Here is a 17,744-nt window from a genome sequence, read left to right on the forward strand (position 1 = left end):
TCAGGGGTCATGGGTTCAAATCCCGGCTCCGCCACGTGTCAGCTGGGTGACTTTGGGCAAGTCACTTCACTTCTCAGGGCCTCGGTTCCCTCATCTGTCAAATGGGGATGAAGACTGGGAGCCCCCTGTGGGACAACCTGATCACCTTGTAACCTCCCCAGCGCTTAGGACAGTGCTTTGCACATAGTAAGCGCTTAATAAATGCCATTATTATTATTATTATTATTATTATTACTAAGCGCCACAGCCGCCGCCCCCCACCCTGGCCCAGGCCGTTGCCGTGGCAGGGGCGGTTTCAGGCTGGTCCCCGCCCAGGCAGGGCTGTCCAGAGTCCAGCAGCCACAGGCCAAGCCGCCTCGGCTTTCCTCAATTGTGGGGGCTTGGGAAACCATCCCACCATTCATTCAATCGTATTTATTGAGCGCTTACTGTGTGCAGAGCACTGGACTAAGCGCTTGGAAAGTACAAGTCGGCATCATCTAGAGACGGTCCCTACCCAGCAACGGGGTCACCAACGCCGCCCGCGCCCCAGCTGCTTCAGCCTCCCCCCCGGGCCCGGCCAAGGCAGGTCGGGGGGGCCCAGATTTGGGGGTTGGGGGGCGGTGAAGTGACCTGAATCCGGGGGGCGAGGCGGGGTGACGCCCCAACTGCTTTTGCTTCCCTTTCCAGAGATCTGTGTGGTCACTGAAGCTTTCCTGTTCGTGTGCATTTCCCCTTGAGGAGAGTGGTCGCCTTGTGGATGGTCCCTGCTGGGTCACTGGGGGAGAGACAGGGGGGTAGAGGGTAGTAATGATAATAATTAGGGTATTTTTAAGCACTTACTATGTGCCAGGCACTGTACTAAACAGTGCCAGGCACTGTGCTCACCTCCTCCAGGAGGCCTTCCCAGACTGAGCCCCTTCTTTCCTCTCCCCCTCGTCCCCCTCTCCATGCCCCCGTCTTACCTCCTTCCCTTCCCCACAGCACCTGTGTATATGTATATATGGTTGTACATATTTATTACTCTATTTATTTATTTATTTATTTATTTATTTATTTATTTATTTATTTATTTATTTATTTTGCTTGTACATTTCTATCCTATTTATTTTATTTTGTTGGTATGTTTGGTTCTGTTTTCTGTCTCCCCCTTTTAGACTGTGAGCCCACTGTTGGGTAGGGACTGTCTCTATGTGTTGCCAATTTGTACTTCCCAAGCGCTTAGTACAGTGCTCTGCACATAGTAAGCGCTCAGTAAATACGATTGATTAAGATTAAGATTACTAAACGCTGGGGTGGATACAAGCAAATCGGGTTGGTGTCAGGGGTGTGGGGTGGGCCTTGCTGGGTCCCTGGGAGAGCCAGGGTTGGAGGGGGAAGAGGCAGGAGAGTTGGATAATAATAATAATAATGTTGGTATTTGTTAAGCGCTTACTATGTGCAAAGCACTGTTCTAAGCGCTGGGGGGAATACAAGGAGATGAAGTTGTCCCACGTGGGACTCACAGTCTTAATCCCCATTTTACAGATGAAGGAACTGAGGCCCAGAGAAGTTAAGTGACTTGCCCGAGGTCACACAGCAGACGTGTGGGGGAGGCGGGATTCGAACCCATGACCTCTGACTCCCGAGCCCGCGCTCTTTCCACGATAATCAGTCAATCGTATTTATTGAGCGCTTACTGTGTGCAGAGCACTGTACTAAGCGCTTGGGAAGTCCAAGTTGGCAACATCTAGAGACGGTCCCTACCCAACAGTGGGCTTACAGTTTAAAAGGGGGAGACAGAGAACAAAACCAAACATACTAACAAGATAAAATAAATAGAATAGATTTGTACAAGTAAAATAGAGTAATAAATTTGTCCTGTCCCATAGCCCTTAGTCTAGTGCTCTGCACACAGTCAGCGCTCAGTCAGTCCGGTGGAATGAGTGAATAAAGTAGAAATCATCAGAAATCATGAGTCCGTCGATCCGTAGGACTGGTGGGCTGGATGCTGAGCGGTTGGTTACCCCGGTGGGTAGCAGGGCGCTGGGCCTGTAGTAAGCGCCCGCCGTGGGAGTGTAGTAACGGCTGGGGCTGGGACGGGGTCAGAGGTCAGGGCGCGGACCGGGAGAGGACCGGGCTGGGCGGGAGAGGGTTCCTGGGTCCCCCGGCCATCCGCTATCCAGATGTTTTTCCAGCTAATCCATGCTCCGTCACTGGGGGAGAGTCTGGGGTGTGGGATCAATCAATCGTATTTATTGAGCGCTTACTGTGTGCAGAGCACTGTACTAAGCGCTTGGGAAGTACAAGCTGGCAACATATAGAGACAGTCCCTACCCAGCAGTGGGCTCACAGTCTAGAAGGGGGAGACAGAGAACAAAACCCAGCCATGGCCCATGGGATCAATCAGTCGTATTTATTGAGCGCTTACTGTGTGCAGAGCACTGGACTAAGCGCTTGGGAAGTACAAGTTGGCAACATAGAGAGACAGTCCCTACCCAACAGTGGGCTCACAGGCTAAAAGATGGGATGGCCCATGCTGGGTCACTGGGGAAGAGTCAGAGATGGAGAGGCAGGAAGGTTGGGTGGTCTGCGTTTTGGGACACTCAGGGAGAGGCAGGGATGGAGTGGGAAGACTCAGAAGGGTTGGATGGTCTGTGCTAGGGAACTCAAGGAGAGTCAGGGATCATCATCATCAATCGTATTTATTGAGTGCTTACTGTGTGCAGAGCACTGTACTAAGCGCTTGGGAAGTACAAGTTGGCAACGTATAGAGACGGTCCCTACCCAGCAGTGGGCTCACAGTCTAAAAGGGGGAGACAGAGAACAAAACCAAGCATACTAACAAAATAAAATAAATAGAATAGATATGTACAAGTAGAGGGAAGAGTCAGAAGGGTTGGATGGGCTGTGCTAGGGCACTCAGGGAGAGTCAGGGATGGAGAGGGAAGAGTCAGAGGTGTGGGATGGTCCAGGCTGGGTCATTGGGGAAGAGATGGAGAGGGGAGAGGCAGGAGGGTTGGATGGTCTGTGTTTGGGGCACTCAAGGAGAGTCAGGGATAATAATAATGTGGCATTTATAAAGCACTTACTATGTGCAAAGCACTGTTCTAAGCACTGGGGAGGTTACAATGGATGGAGAGGGAAGTCTCAGAAGGGTTGGACGGTCTGTGCTGGGTCACTGGTTAGAGTCATGGAGCGGGAAGAGTCTGAGGTGTTAAATGGTTATCACTTCAATTCAGTCAATCAATCAATCAATCATATTTATTGAGCACTTACTTTGTGCTGAATGGTCATCAGTTCAATTCAGTCGTATTTATTGAGGACTTGCTGTGTGCAGAGCACTGTACTAAGCGCTTGGGAGACCACAGTACAAAAATAGACACATTCCCTGCCCACAAGTTTACAGTCTAGAGAGTGACAGAAATTAATATAAATAAATCACAGATACGTACATAAGTGCTGTGGGGCTGGCAGCAGGGGATGAATGAGGGGAGCAAGTCGGGAACACGGGTATTTATTGAGCGCTTAGTACAGTGCTCTGCACACAGTAAGCGCTCAATAAATACGATTGATGATGAAGAGGGAGAAGAGGAAAGAAGAGCTTAGGAGATGTGCCTTCAGGAAGTCTTTGAAGGGGGAGAATGTCATTGTTGGATTCAAGGAGGGAGGACATTCATTCATTCAGTCGTATTTATTGAGGACTTGCTGTGGGCAGAGCACTGTACTAAGCGCTTGGGAGAACACAATACAAAAATAGACACATTCCCTGCTCACAAGCTTACAGTCTAGAGAGTGAGACAGAAATTAATATAAATAAATCACAGATACGTACATAAGTGCTGGGGGGCTGGCAGCAGGGGATGAATGAGGGGAGCAAGTCAGGGGAACACGGGTATTTATTGAGCGCTTCGTACAGTGCTCTGCACACAGTAAGCGCTCAATAAATACGATTGATGATGAAGAGGGAGAAGAGGAAAGAAGAGCTTAGGAGATGTGCCTTCAGGAAGTCTTTGAAGGGGGGAGAATGTCATTGTTGGATTCAAGGAGGGAGGACATTCATTCATTCAGTCGTATTTATTGAGGACTTGCTGTGGGCAGAGCACTGTACTAAGCGCTTGGGAGAACACAATACAAAAATAGACACATTCCCTGCCCACAAGCTTACAGTCTAGAGAGTGAGACAGAAATTAATATAAATAAATCACAGATACGTACATAAGTGCTGGGGGGCTGGCAGCAGGGGATGAATGAGGGGAGCAAGTCAGGGGAACACGGGTATTTATTGAGCGCTTAGTACAGTGCTCTGCAAACAGTAAGCGCTCAATAAATACGATTGATGATGAAGAGGGAGAAGAGGAAAGAAGAGCTTAGGAGATGTGCCTTCAGGAAGTCTTTGAAGGGGGAGAATGTCATTGTTGGATTCAAGGAGGGAGGACATTCATTCATTCAGTCGTATTGAGCGCTTACTGTGTGCAGAGCACTGTACTGAGCGCTTGAATTCCAGGCCAGAGGTAGAACCTGGGCAAGAATTCGGCGGTGAGATAGTCGAGATCGAGTCTTCTAGACTGTGAGCCCACTGTTGGGTAGAAACTGTCTCTATATGTTGCCAACTTGTACTTCCCAAGCGCTTAGTCCAGTGCTCTGCACACAGTAAGCGCTCAATAAATACAATTAATTGATTGATTGAAGTACAGCATTAGAGGAGGGAAGTGTGCAGGCTGGGTTGTAGTAAGAGAGTGGCATGGTGAGGTAAGAAGGAGCGCTTTAAAGCCGGTGGTGAGGAGTTTTTGTTTGATGTGTGGGTGGATGGGCAGCTATTGGAAGCAGCGTGGCTCAGTGGAAAGAGCCCGGGCTTTGGAGTCAGAGGTCATGGGTTCAAATCCCGGCTCTGCCACTTGTCAGCTGGGTGACTTTGGGAAAGCCACTTCACTTCTCTGGGCCTCAGTTCCCTCATCTGTAAAATGGGGATGAAGACTGTAAGCCCCACGTGGGACAACCTCATCACCTTGTATCCCCCCAGCGCTTAGAACAGTGCTTTTCACATAGTAAGCGCTTAATAAATGCCGTCATTATTATTATATTGGAGTTTTTTGAGGGAGGAGTGGGGAAACATGGCCTGAATGTTTCTGTAGAAATATTTTTGGTCTGTGCTTGGTCACTGCGGGAGAGCCTGCCAACTTGTACTTCCCAAGCGCTTAGTACAGTGCTCTGCACACAGTAAGCGCTCAATAAATACGACTGATGAGGTGTTGGATGTCTGTGCTGGGCCATGTGGGGGAAAGTCAGAGGTGTGGGATGGTCTGTGTTGGGTCAATCAATCAATCAATCAATCAATCGTATTTATTGAGCGCTTACTATGTGCAGAGCACTGTACTAAGCGCTTGGGAAGTACAAATTGGCAACACATACAGTCCCTACCCAACAGTGGGCTCACAGTCTAAAAGGGGGAGGCAGAGAACCAAGGCAAACATACCAAAAAGATAAAATAAATAGGATAGAAATGTACAAGTAAAATAAAAATAAATAAAAATAAAAATAAATAAATAAATAAATAGAGTAATAAATATGTACAACCATATATACATATATACAGGTGCTGTGGGGAAGGGAAGGAGGTAAGATGGGGGGATGGAGAGGGGGGCGAGGGGGAGAGTCTCCCCCTTTTAGACTGTGTCTCCCCCTTTTAGACTGTGAGCCCACTGTTGGGTAGGGACTGTCTCTATGTGATGCCAATTTGTACTTCCCAAGCGCTTAGTACAGTGCTCTGCACATAGTAAGCGCTCAATAAATACGATTGATTGATTGATTGAGAGGAAGGAAGGGTCACTGGAGGAAAGTCAGGAATGTGGGATGGTTCATCCCTCAGCATGAGGGTGGGTGTCCAGTAGGACTCGCACACGATTCCTCTCTGCACAAAAGGTAGTAAAACAGATTTTTTGATAATAAAAATGTTCATTCATTCATTCAATTGTATTTATTCATCATCATCATCAATCATAAATCGTATTTATTGAGCGCTTACTATGTGCAGAGCACTGTACTAAGCACTTGGGAAGTACAAATTGGCAACACATAGAGACAGTCCCTACCCAACAGTGGGCTCACAGTCTAAAAGGGGGATTTATTGAGCACTTACTGTGTGCAGAGCACTGGACTAAGCACATGGGAAGTACAAGTTGGCAACATATAGAGACGGTCCCTAATAATAATGATGATGTTATTTGTTAAGCGCTTACTATATGCAAAGCACTGTTGTACCCTACCCAACAACGGGCTCGCAGTCTAGAAGGGGGAGACAGACAACTAAAACAAAACATGTGGACAGGTGTCAAGCCATCAGAATAAATAGAGATAAAGGTAGATGCACATCATCTTTTAGACTGTGAGCCCACTGTTGGGTAGGGACTGTCTCTATATGCTGCCAACTTGTACTTCCCAAGCGCTTAGTACAGTGCTCTGCACACAGTAAGCGCTCAGTAAATACGATTGATTAACTAAATAGAATAGTAAATATGTACAAGTAAAATAGAGTAATAAATCTGTACAAACATATACACAGGTGCTGTGGGGAGGGGAAGGAGGAGAGGAAATGTTAGTATTTGTTAAGCACTTACTATGTGCCAAGCACTGTTCTAAGCACCGGGGAGATACAGGGTAATCAAGGTTGTCCCACATGGGGCTCACAGTCTTAATCCCCATTTTACAGTTGAGGGAACTGAGGCCCAGAGAAGTGAAGTGACTTGCCCAAAGTCACACAGCTGACAAGTGGCGAGGCCGGGATTAGAACCCATGACCTCTGACTCCCAAGCCCGGGCTCTTTGCACTGAGCCACGCTGCTTCTCTGCTGATTAAGTGTGGTGAAAGATGAGAGCCTAGGTAAGTGGAGTAACAAAGTGGACACCCCAATAATGTTTTCAGATAAATCGGCTGATGACTTCCGGCCAGCAGCCAACCCCACAAGGTCATTCGGGCTAGCCCGGAAAGATCATCATCAATCGTATTTATTGAGCGCTTACTGTGTGCAGAGCACTGTACTAAGCGCTTGGGAAGTCCAACTTGGCAGCATATAGAGACGGTCCCTACCCAACAGTGGGCTCACAGTCTAAAAGGGGGAGACGGAGAACAAAACCAAACGTACTAACAAAATAAAATAAATAGAATAGATATGCACAAGTTAAATAAATAAATAGAGTAATAAATCTGTACAAAGATATAGACATATATACAGGTGCTGTGGGGAAGGGAAGGAGGTAAGATGGGGGATGGAGAGGGGGACGAGGGGGAGAGGAAGGAAGGGGCTCAGTCTGGGAAGGCCTCCTGGAGGAGGTGAGCTCTCAGTAGGGCCTTGAAGGGCCTTGAGGGAAAGATGGGGGCCGAGGCCCTTCCCCCGCCGGCCCTAGTTGACATTGTAAATTACTGCCCCCACACCCACCCCTGCACCCCCGAGGAGTCAGGTCATGGGTTCTAATCCCAGCTTCGCCCAGTGGCCTTGGGCAAACCACTCCACCTCTGTGCCTCAGTTACCTCATCTGCAAAATGGGGATTAAGACTGTGAGCCCACAAAGGACAGGGACCATGTCCAACACGATTTACTTGTATCCACCCCAGCGCTTAGTGCAGTGCCTGGCACATAGTAAGCGCTTAACAAATACCGTAACTGTTCTCTGTCTCCCCCTTTTAGACTGTGAGGCCACTGTTGGGTAGGGACTGTCTCTATATGTTGCCAATTTGTACTTCCCAAGTGCTTAGTACAGTGCTCTGCACATAGTAAGTGCTCAATAAATACGATTGACGATGATTAGTCAGGGACCTCTGACCCCTGACCCCGCCGGTTTGCTCCATCGTGCCATTGGGGGAGGCTGGCGAGCGCTTACTACGTGCCAGGCACCGGACTAGGCGCCGGCCTGGATGCAACCACGATTACTTGTCCTTCCCAAGCGTTTAGTACAGGGCTCTGCCCACAGTAAGCGCTCAGTACATATGAGTGATTGAGTGAATGAATGGACCACATTTACTTGTCCTTCCCAAGCGCTTAGTGAAGGGCTCTGCCCACAGTAAGCGCTCAGTACATACGAGTGAGTGAGTGAATGAATGGACCACATTTACTTGTCCTTCCCAAGCGCTTAGTGAAGGGCTCTGCCCACAGTAAGCGCTCAGTAAATACGAGTGAGTGAGTGAATGAATGGACCACATTTACTTGTCCTTCCCAAGCGCTTAGTACAGGGCTCTGCCCACAGTAAGCGCTCAGGACATACGAGTGAGTGAGTGAATGAATGGACCACATTTACTTGTCCTTCCCAAGCGCTTAGTACAGGGCCCTGCCTACAGTAAGCGCTCAGTAAATACGAGTGAGTGAGTGAATGAATGGACCACATTTACTTGTCCTTCCCAAGTGCTCAGTACAGGGCTCTGCCCACAGTAAGCGCTCAGTACATACGAGTGATTGAGTGAATGAATGGACCACATTTACTTGTCCTTCCCAAGCGCTTAGTACAGGGCTCTGCCCACAGTAAGCACTCAATAAATACGATTGAATGAATTGAATGAATGAATTTGTGTCCTGGGCTGTGGCTACTTCTCTGGGAAACAACCAGAGAAGCGTCCTGCGCCCAGGCTCGCCAGGTCGGGAATTGGGGAACGGCGGAAGGACAACAGTGGGGGAGGCGGCCGGGGCTGATCTTCCGGGACCGCGGTGCCCCCCACCTGGCCAGAGACCCCCCACCCCTGAACGGTCCCATCCCACAGGCCCATCGGAACTGGCCGGAGCTGACTGTGGCCGCGGCCGCCCCCGGGGCCGCCAGGATGTGGATGGCGGTGGTGATCGTCTCCTTCGTGGCCTCGCCGCTGTCAGGGAGCCCGGCGTCCCCTGGAGCCGTGAGCCGGGGGGCCCCGCTGGCCTGGATGCCCGGCGGGGGCGAGCGGCCCTGCCAGCGAGCGTGTCGGGGCCGAAGCGGGGGTCCGGCCCAGGCAGGTGAGCCCGCGTTGAGGCAGGAGGAGCCGGGGGGGGGGTCACGGGCCCGGTGGAGAAGGATGGCCGGGGTGGGGATGGGTGACTGGGGCGCCAGTGGTGGGAGAGGTCAGACCCCCCACTCCCGCTGCTTCCACGCTGGGCCCTTTCATTCATTCATTCAATCAGATTTATTGAGGGCTTACTGTGTGCGGAGGACTGTACTGAGCGCTTGGGAAAATACATACAACAATAAACAGTGCTATTCCCTGACCACAGTGAGCTCACAGTGAAGAGGTGGGGAGGCAGGCATCAATACAAATAAAATGCCAGCTACGGACATGGTGCTGTGGGGCTGGGAGCGGGGAAGAGCAAAGGGAGCAAGTCAGGGCGACGCAGAAAGGAGGGGGGGATGAGGAAAAGTGGGGCTTTCCTGGATCCTCCCCCATTAGGGTCCCAGACGGTTGGGGAGGGGTCATGGATAATGGAAAGGGGATCCCTTGGCTTTTAGGGGGTCTCAAGCGATCGGGATGGGGTTCTGGGGGATGGCATGGGGGAAGGCCAGACTGTAATAATAATAATAATGATGGCATTTGTTAAGCGCTTACTATGTGCAAAGCACCGTTCTAAGCGCTGGGGAGGTTGCAAGGTGATCAGGTTGTCCCACGGGGGGTTCACAGTCAATCCCCATTTTACAGATGAGGTCACTAAGGCACAGAGAAGTGAAGCGACTTGCCCAAAGTCACCCAGCTGACAATTGGCGGAGCCGGGGTTTGAACCCATGAGCACTGATTCCAAAACCCGTGCTCTTTCCACTGAGCCAAGCTGCCTCTTGAAAATAATGGAATTTGTTAAGCACTTACTATGTGCAAAGCACTGGGGCAGATACAAGGTAATCAGGGTGTCCCACCTAGGGCTCACAGGCCTCATCCCCATTTTACAGATGAGGGAACTGAGGCCCAGAGAAGTTAAGCGACGTGCCCAAAGTCACCCAGCTGACAATTGGCGGAGCCGGGATTTGAACCCATGACCACTGATTCCAAAACCCGTGCTCTTTCCACTGAGCCACGCTGCCTCTTGAAAATCGTGGAATTTGTTAAGCACTTACTATGTGCAAAGCACTGGGGCAGATACAAGGTAATCAGGGTGTCCCACCTAGGGCTCACAGGCCTCATCCCCATTTTACAGATGAGGGAACTGAGGCCCAGAGAAGTTAAGCGACTTGCCCAAAGTCACCCAGCTGACAATTGGCAGAGCCGGGATTTGAACCCATGACCACTGATTCCAAAACCTGTGCTCTTTCCACTGAGCCACGCTGCCTCTTGAAAATCGTGGAAATTGTTAAGCACTTACTATGTGCAAAGCACTGGGGCAGCTACAAGGTAATCAGGGTGTCCCACCTAGGGCTCATAGGCTTCATCCCCATTTTACAGATGGGGGAACTGAGGCCCAGAGAAGTTAAGTGACTTGCCCAAAGTCACGCAGCTGACATGTGGTAGAAGCGGGATTAGAACTCGTGACCTCCGACTTCCAAGCCCGGGCTCTTTCACTAAGCCACGCTGCTTCTCAACTGCGGACTGTGGGGAAGGGTCCCATGTCAGACTGTCAGGCCCTGGTGGATTTTTGGGCCCTTAGGTGAGCGTCTGTGCGGCTGGTCCCCGGGGAGCCCGAGATGCTGTAATTTATTATTATTATTATTATTATTATTATTGTTATTATTATATATTATAATGATAATGATGGCATTTGTTAAGCGCTTACTATGTGCAAAGCACTGTTCTAAGCGCTGGGGGGGGGATACAAGGTGATCAGGTTGTCCCACGTGGGGCTCGCAGTTTTAATCCCCATTTTACAGATGAGGTCACTGAAGCTCAGAGAAGTGAAGTGACTTGCCCAAAGTCACCCAGCTGACAGTTGGCAGAGCCGGGATTTGAACCCATGACCTCTGACTCCAAAGCCCGGGCTCTTTCCACTGAGCCACGCTGCTTCTACCCTGCTGCCCTGGGACCCCACCCCGCCGCAGCCGGGTAAGGACGCCCACCGCCGGGAACCGGATTCCCAAACTCCCTGGGCCCCCGGCCGGAATCCTGCCTGCTGTTCCAGCCCAGGCCCAGCAATCCTGAACTCTGCTCTCCAGGGTCCCAGGATGCTTCCGGCCTTAGTACAGTGCTAAGCGCTTAGTACAGTGCTCTGCACATAGTAAGCGCTCAATAAATACGATTGATGATGGAGCGGTGGCCACCGGGAACCAGCCGTGTGCAGGGTGGTCCTTCCCGGACCGCTCCGGTGTCCGGGACACCCCTGCCTATTGATGTGGAACCCGGGAGAAGCAGCGTGGCTCAGTGGAAAGAGCCCGGGAGTCAGAGGTCATGGGTTCTAATCCCGGCTCCGCCAACTGTCAATCAATCAATCAATCGTATTTATTGAGCGCTTACTGTGTGCAGAGCACTGGACTAAGCGTTTGGGAAGTACAAGCTGGCAACATCTAGAGACGGTCCCTACCCAACAGTGGGCTCACAGTCTAGAAGGGGGAGACAGAGAACAAAACCAAACATATTAACAAAATAAAATAAATAGAATAGATAGGTACAAGTAAAATAAATGGAGTAATAAATCTGTACAAACATATATACATATATACAGGTGCTGTGGGGAAGGGAAGGAGGTGAGATACGGGGGATGGAGGGGGGACGAGGGGGAGAGGAAGGAAGGGGCTGAGTGTGGGAAGGCCTCCTGGAGGAGGTGAGCTCTCAGTAGGGCCTTGAAGGGAGGAAGAGAGCGAGCTTGGCGGATGGGCAGAGGGATTGGGGGCATTCCGGGCCAGCGGGAGGACGTGGGCCGGGGGTCGATGGCGGGACTGGAAGGCTGTCAGCTGTGTGACTTTGGGCCAGTCACTTCGCTTCTCTGGGCCTCAGTGACCCCATCTGTAAAATGGGGATTATCATCCTCATCATCATCAATCGTATTTATTGAGCGCTTACTATGTGCAGAGCACTGTACTAAGCGCTTGGGAAGTACAAGTTGGCAACATCTAGAGACAGTCCCTACCCAACCGTGGGCTCACAGTCTGAAAGGGGAAGACAGAGAACGAAACCAAACATACTAACAAAATAAAATAAATAGAATAGATATGTACAAGTAAAATAAATAAATAAATAAATAGAGTAATAAATACGTACAAACATATATACACATATACAGGTTAAATATGTGAGCCCCCCCGTGGGACAACCTGATCATCTTGTAACCTCTCCAGCGCTTAGTAAGCGCTCAACTATACCATTATTATTATTATTAACCCTGGGTCCCCCCGAGGAGCTGGCCTGTCCCGCTGCCCGGGGCCTTCTCTGTGGGTCGGCCTTGGATTAGTCGTCCAGTACAGTTCACAGCCCCCACTGGGCGCTCAGTAGAGCCCGGGACTGTGGTAATGGGGAGTGGAGGGAGACTGAGGCTGAGCAGTCACCGTCTAGCAGGCTGATGGGTGGTAGCCACCAGCGTGGCTCAGTGGAAAGAGCACGGCTTGGGGAGCCAGAGGTTATGTGTTCTAATCCTGGCTCCTCCACCTGTCAGCTGTGTGGCTTTGGGCCAGTCACTTAACTTCTCTGGGCGTCAGTTCTCTCATCTGTAAAACGGGGATTAAGACCGTGAGCCCCACGCGGGACAATCTGATTCATTCATTCATTCAGTCGTATTTATTAATAATAATAATAATGATGGCATTTATTAAGCGCTTACTACGTGCAAAGCACTGTTCTAAGCGCTGGGGAGGTTACAAGGTGATCAGGTTGTCCCGCGGGGGGCTCACAGTCTTCATCCCCATTTTACAGATGAGGCCCAGAGAAGTGAAGTGACTTGCCCAAAGTCACACAGCTGACAGTTGGCGGAGCCGGGGTTTGAACCCATGACCTCTGACTCCAAAGCCCGGGCTCTTTCCACTGAGCCACGCTGCTTCTCATAACGTGGCTATGGCACGCTATAAATAGCGTGGCAATAAATAGTTCTCATTTATTGAGCACTTACTGTGTGCAGAGCACTGTACTAAGCGCTTGGGAAGTACAAGTGGGCGACATCTAGAGACGGTCCCTACCCAACAGCGGGCTCACAGTCTAGAAGGGGGAGATAGAGAACAAAACCAAACATATCAACAAAATAAAATAAATAGAATAAATATGTACAAATAGAGTAATAAATCCGTACAAACATATATCCATATATACAGGTGCTGTGGGGAGGGGAAGGAGGGGGCTCTGATCACCTTGTATTCCCCCCCCCCCCCAGTGCTTAGAACAGTGCTGCGCACATAGTAAGCACTTAACAAATGCCGTTATTATTATAACCCAGTGCGAGTTTGCCAAGTTCCTCCTTTGCCCCCATTCTCCCCCCCAAAACACAGACAGACACACACACACAAACACACACACACACACACACACACCCCTCCAAGCCCACCTGCCCCCAGCCCTCTTTCTTGCTGTCTGTCTCTTATCCCAGCTCCCCCCACCCCTGCACAGCTCTGACTGTGAGAAGCAGCGTGGCTCAGTGGAAAGAGCCCGGGCTTTGGAGTCAGGGGTCATGGGTTCGAATCCCGGCTCCGCCACGTGTCTGCTGTGTGACCTTGGGCAAGTCACTTCACTTCTCTAAGCCTCAGTTACCTCATCTGTAAAATGGGGATGAAGACTGTGAGCCCCACGTGGGACAGCCTGATCACTTTGCATCCCCCCCAAGCGCTTAGAACAGCGCTTTGCACATAGTAAGCGCTTAAGAAATGCCAACATTATTATTATTATTATAATTACTGAGCTGGGTGCCAGGGCTTGCCAGGGCCCCAGCCCTCCAGATGCAGCAGCCAGTGGCCTTAGGCCCCAGGGGGATGGGTGGGAGGGCCAGGTGGGGAGTGGAGGAGCAGCCCCCCTAACTGCGCCTTTCCTGCAGCGCCCGAGCTCCAGGGAAGGAACGACAACGGCCTGCTGCCCCCTGCTTTGGCCCGCAGCCGACGGGAGGCGCAGACGGGGACACCGAGGCCCGGCCCGCGGCCACCCACTAGGACTCCCGTTGCCGTGAGCCCTTCCGCTGAACTCTCCCCAGGAGCGGGGCAGGGGGCCACCCCTCCCGTTTCCTCACCCACAGCTGGGACCTCGGCCCGGCCTCCTTCCCAGCCCCGCCCCAGTGACGAGATCTTCCTGACGCCCAATGACACGGGGTCCACCAGCGTGGCACCAAACAGCTCAGAACCCACCAGTACGGTGCCTGGTCTGGTGCCCAGCACAGTGCCCAACCACACAGTACCAGACAGCTCAATGTCCACCCTGTTGGCACCAAACGGCACAGTGCCCAATCCCGTGCCACCAAACAGCACGACGTCCAGCCCAGTGGCACCGAACAGCACGGTGCTCGTCAGCGTGACGTCTAGCCACTTGGCATCAAATGGCCTGGCATCCAGCCCCTTAGCACCAAGCAGCACAGCACCCACTGGTACGACATCCCCTGCCAGCGTGACATCCTCCTCCAGCCGGGCACCGAGTGGCCCAGCTTCCGGCAGCCCGCCTGCTACCCCCTGGCTTGGGAGCACCCGTCCCGGGTCCTCGCCGGGGCCCCCCCGCTGAGACAAGCGGCGTCTCTAGTACGAGGGCATCTGCCACTCCAGCCCAGGTGACCCCTGCGTTGACTCTGACCTCTCTCCCCTGGCTTCCGTCCCCCGGGCCCAGGACCCCCGCACTGGCCTCCCCCTCCTCCGCCAGCTCAGCGCCCGACCCAGGGACCACCCCAAAAGCTTCCCCCACCTCCACGGCGCCCGCGACCCCTGGCCCCCCACTCTCAGACGTCCCTTTCCTGGAGGCCCTGGGGCCCCCCCGGCAGGAAGCGGTGGACAAGAACCTGCTGGTGGGGCTGCTGCTGCTGGGGCTGGCCTTCCTGCTGGCCGCCCTGGTCCTGCTGGCCGTGCAGGCCTACGAGAGCTACGAGCGCAAGGACTACACGCAGGTGGACTACCTGATAAACGGCATGTACGCCGACTCCGAGCTGTGACCCGTGGCCCCCCCAATGGAGCGCGCCCCGGACCACCCCGGGCCGGGCGGGGGATGCCGTCGGGTAGGCCCGGTGGGGACAGTTCCCCTTGATGGGCATTTGCCTGTCCAGCCCCGCGGCCGCCCCCGCCGCTGCAGTGGCGTCCGAGCCTGCCCCCTACTCCCCGCTCGACCCGGAGCTCTGGGGAGAAGGGAGAAGGGGGACTGTCCGCCCTCCCCGGCTGCCTGCCCCCACCTGAGTGGTGTGATCAATTTTGAATAAACACCCGGGTCTGGTCACCTGCTGGGTGAGCCCACCTGCCCAGCCCTCTCAGTCTAGACCTGTGCGGTGTCCCGGTGCCCGCCGGGGTCCATCCTGGATCGGCCAAAGGCCAGGAATCCCTGCCACCCCCAGGGCGGTGGCAGCACCTGAGATCCGAACAAAGTCCAGGGCTGATCCCGGACAGGACAGGGTTCCCGCTAGCCGTTGGCACACCTGGGCCCCTTCTGCCACGCCCCTCCCAATGTGTGCCCGGCCTCTGCACCACCCGCCTGTTCACTGGGGGCCAGCCCTAGCCTCCCTCCCACACAGCTCAGTGTGGCACCAGGAGGGCCCCGGGCCGCAGGGCCGACCGCTGCAGCCTCCCCCCCGCCTGCTGTTCTGCCTTGGTGAGGCCCATCTTCCTGCTGGCACCAAAGCTGAACCGTGGTTGTGGGGCCCGGGGCCCTGGCCATTCGAAGGTCCTGGCATTTTGGGTGAGGGAGGAGATGGTATGGACAGCTCGGGTGTGGGGCCGGGGGGGGGCTTTGCCCCTGCTGGGTCCCAGGGTAATAAAGTCTGAACCCAGTTGGCATGTTGTGCTCCCTTCTGACTTCCTGGGGATTCAAGGGTCCCCCATTTGCGGCTCCTGGAACGGCCTTGGGGGCCGCCTGCCCCCCCCAACACCCTTACTGGGTGCCCTTCTGAGGGTGTGACCGGCCCCGTGCCATGTCAGGTGTTGGAGGGCGGGAGGGGACAGAGGGAGCGGGACGGCCTGGGTCGGGCCACGCTTGAGCGGATCACATCGGGTCAGCTCCACTGCCCTTTCTACTTCTGATGGTGACTAGGCCTGGCCCCCAGGCAGCCAGCAAAGTAAACTGGTTTTTTTTTTTAATTATGATATTTGTCAAGCGCTTACTATGTGCCAGGCACTGCACTAAGCACCTGGGTCGGTACCTAATAATCAGGTTGGACATAGTCCGTGTCCCACATGGGGCTCACCATCATCAACCATCAGTCGTATTTATTGAGCGCTTACTGTGTGCAGAGCACTGTACGAAGCGCTCACAGTCTCAACCCCCATTTTACAGGTGAGGTAACTGAGGCACAGAGAAGTGAAGTGAGTTGCCCGAGAACACACGGAAGAAAAGGAGTGGAGCCGGGACTAGAAACCAAGTCCTTCCACTAGGCCATGCTGCTTCTTGTAAGCTCTTTGAGAGCAGGGAATGTATCTGTCTAGACTGTAAGGTCGTCGTTGGCAGCGAATGTGTCTGTTTATTGTTACATCGTACTCTCCCAAGAGCTTAGTACAGTGCTCTGCACATAGTAGGTGCTCAATAAATATGTTGGAAAGAAATGAATCTATTGTACACCCCTCCCTCGCAACCCCAGGCGCTCAGAGCAGTCGTCAGCACACAGCGCTCGATAAAATAACCCTTGATCGATTGACTTGCCCCAGGGCACTGGGGGCTGCTGCATTTTAAGGATGGCTGCTGGGAGGCATCTCTCAAAGATTGAGAAGCAGCGTGGCTTAGTGGAAAGAGCAAGGGCTTGGGAGTCAGAGGACGCGGGTTCTAATCCCGGCTCCGCTACCTCATCTGTAAAATGGGGGTGAAGACTGTGAGCCCCAAGTGGGACAACCTGATTATGTTGTATCTACCCCGGCGCTTAGAACAATGCTCGGCACATAGCGCTTAACAAGTACCATTATTATTATTATTAAATGGAAGTAGGGCTCTCTTGGGGGCCAGGGAATTCTGGTTTGGAACTTCCAGGCCCAGAACGGCTGGTTTATCTGCTCTGGGGCAACTTTGGGGGTTGAAGTAATAGTACTTATTAGGCGTGCTTTACTGAGTGCAGAGCACTGTACCAAGCCCCTGGAGCAAAAGAAGACAGATGAGAGTTTGAGCAGGTCCCTGGCCCTCCGAAGGGCACAAATTAGGAAAGGTGAAGTAATATAAATTCATCTCTTCCCCCCTGGGGAGATCCATTCAGGCCACGCCAGGGAGAGCCTGGCCCCGGGACCATCCAGGGTTGCCTTCCTTCAGTCGGAGGCTCGTTCATTCATTCAGTCAGCGTGGCCCAGTGGAAAGAGCCCGGGCTTTGGAGTCAGGGGTCACGGGTTCAAATCCCGGCTCCGCCACTTGTCAGCTGGGTGATTTTGGGCAAGTCACTTCACTTCTCTGGGCCTCAGTTACCTCATCTGGAAGATGGCGATGAAGACTGTGAGCTCCCCGTGGGACAACCTGATCGCCTTGTAACCTCCCCAGCACTTAGAACAGTGCTTTGCACATAGTAAGCGCTTAATAAATGCCATTATTATTATTATTATTTGGAGTCAGAGGTCATGGGTTCAAGTCCCGGCTCCGCCATTTGTCAGCTGTGGGACTTGTTGGGGCCAGTCACTTCACTTCTCTGGGCCTCAGTTCCCTCATCCGGAAAATAGGGATTAAGACTGTGAGCCCCACGTGGGACAACCTCATCGCCTTGTAACCTCCCCAGCGCTTAGAACAGTGCTTGGCACATAGTAAGTGCTTAAAAAATGCCATTATTATTATTATTATCCAGTCCACCC

The 17,744-nt window shown here is 52.6% G+C and overlaps 1 protein-coding gene across 1 annotated transcript; it reads left to right on the forward strand.

Moving 5' to 3' along the window:
• The first annotated feature begins 1,932 nt into the window (after nt 1-1,932).
• C22H11orf24 (chromosome 22 C11orf24 homolog) lies at nt 1,933-15,757 on the forward strand. The gene is given in 4 exon segments (XM_038764504.1): nt 1,933-1,989; nt 8,707-8,932; nt 13,841-14,496; nt 14,498-15,757. Coding segments are annotated over 4 exon segments (1,374 nt in total). The 3' UTR covers nt 14,933-15,757.
• The last annotated feature ends 1,987 nt before the right edge of the window (nt 15,758-17,744 follow it).

This window comes from Tachyglossus aculeatus, chromosome 22, assembly GCF_015852505.1.
Source record: "Tachyglossus aculeatus isolate mTacAcu1 chromosome 22, mTacAcu1.pri, whole genome shotgun sequence".
NCBI classification, from domain to species: Eukaryota; Metazoa; Chordata; class Mammalia; order Monotremata; family Tachyglossidae; genus Tachyglossus; species Tachyglossus aculeatus.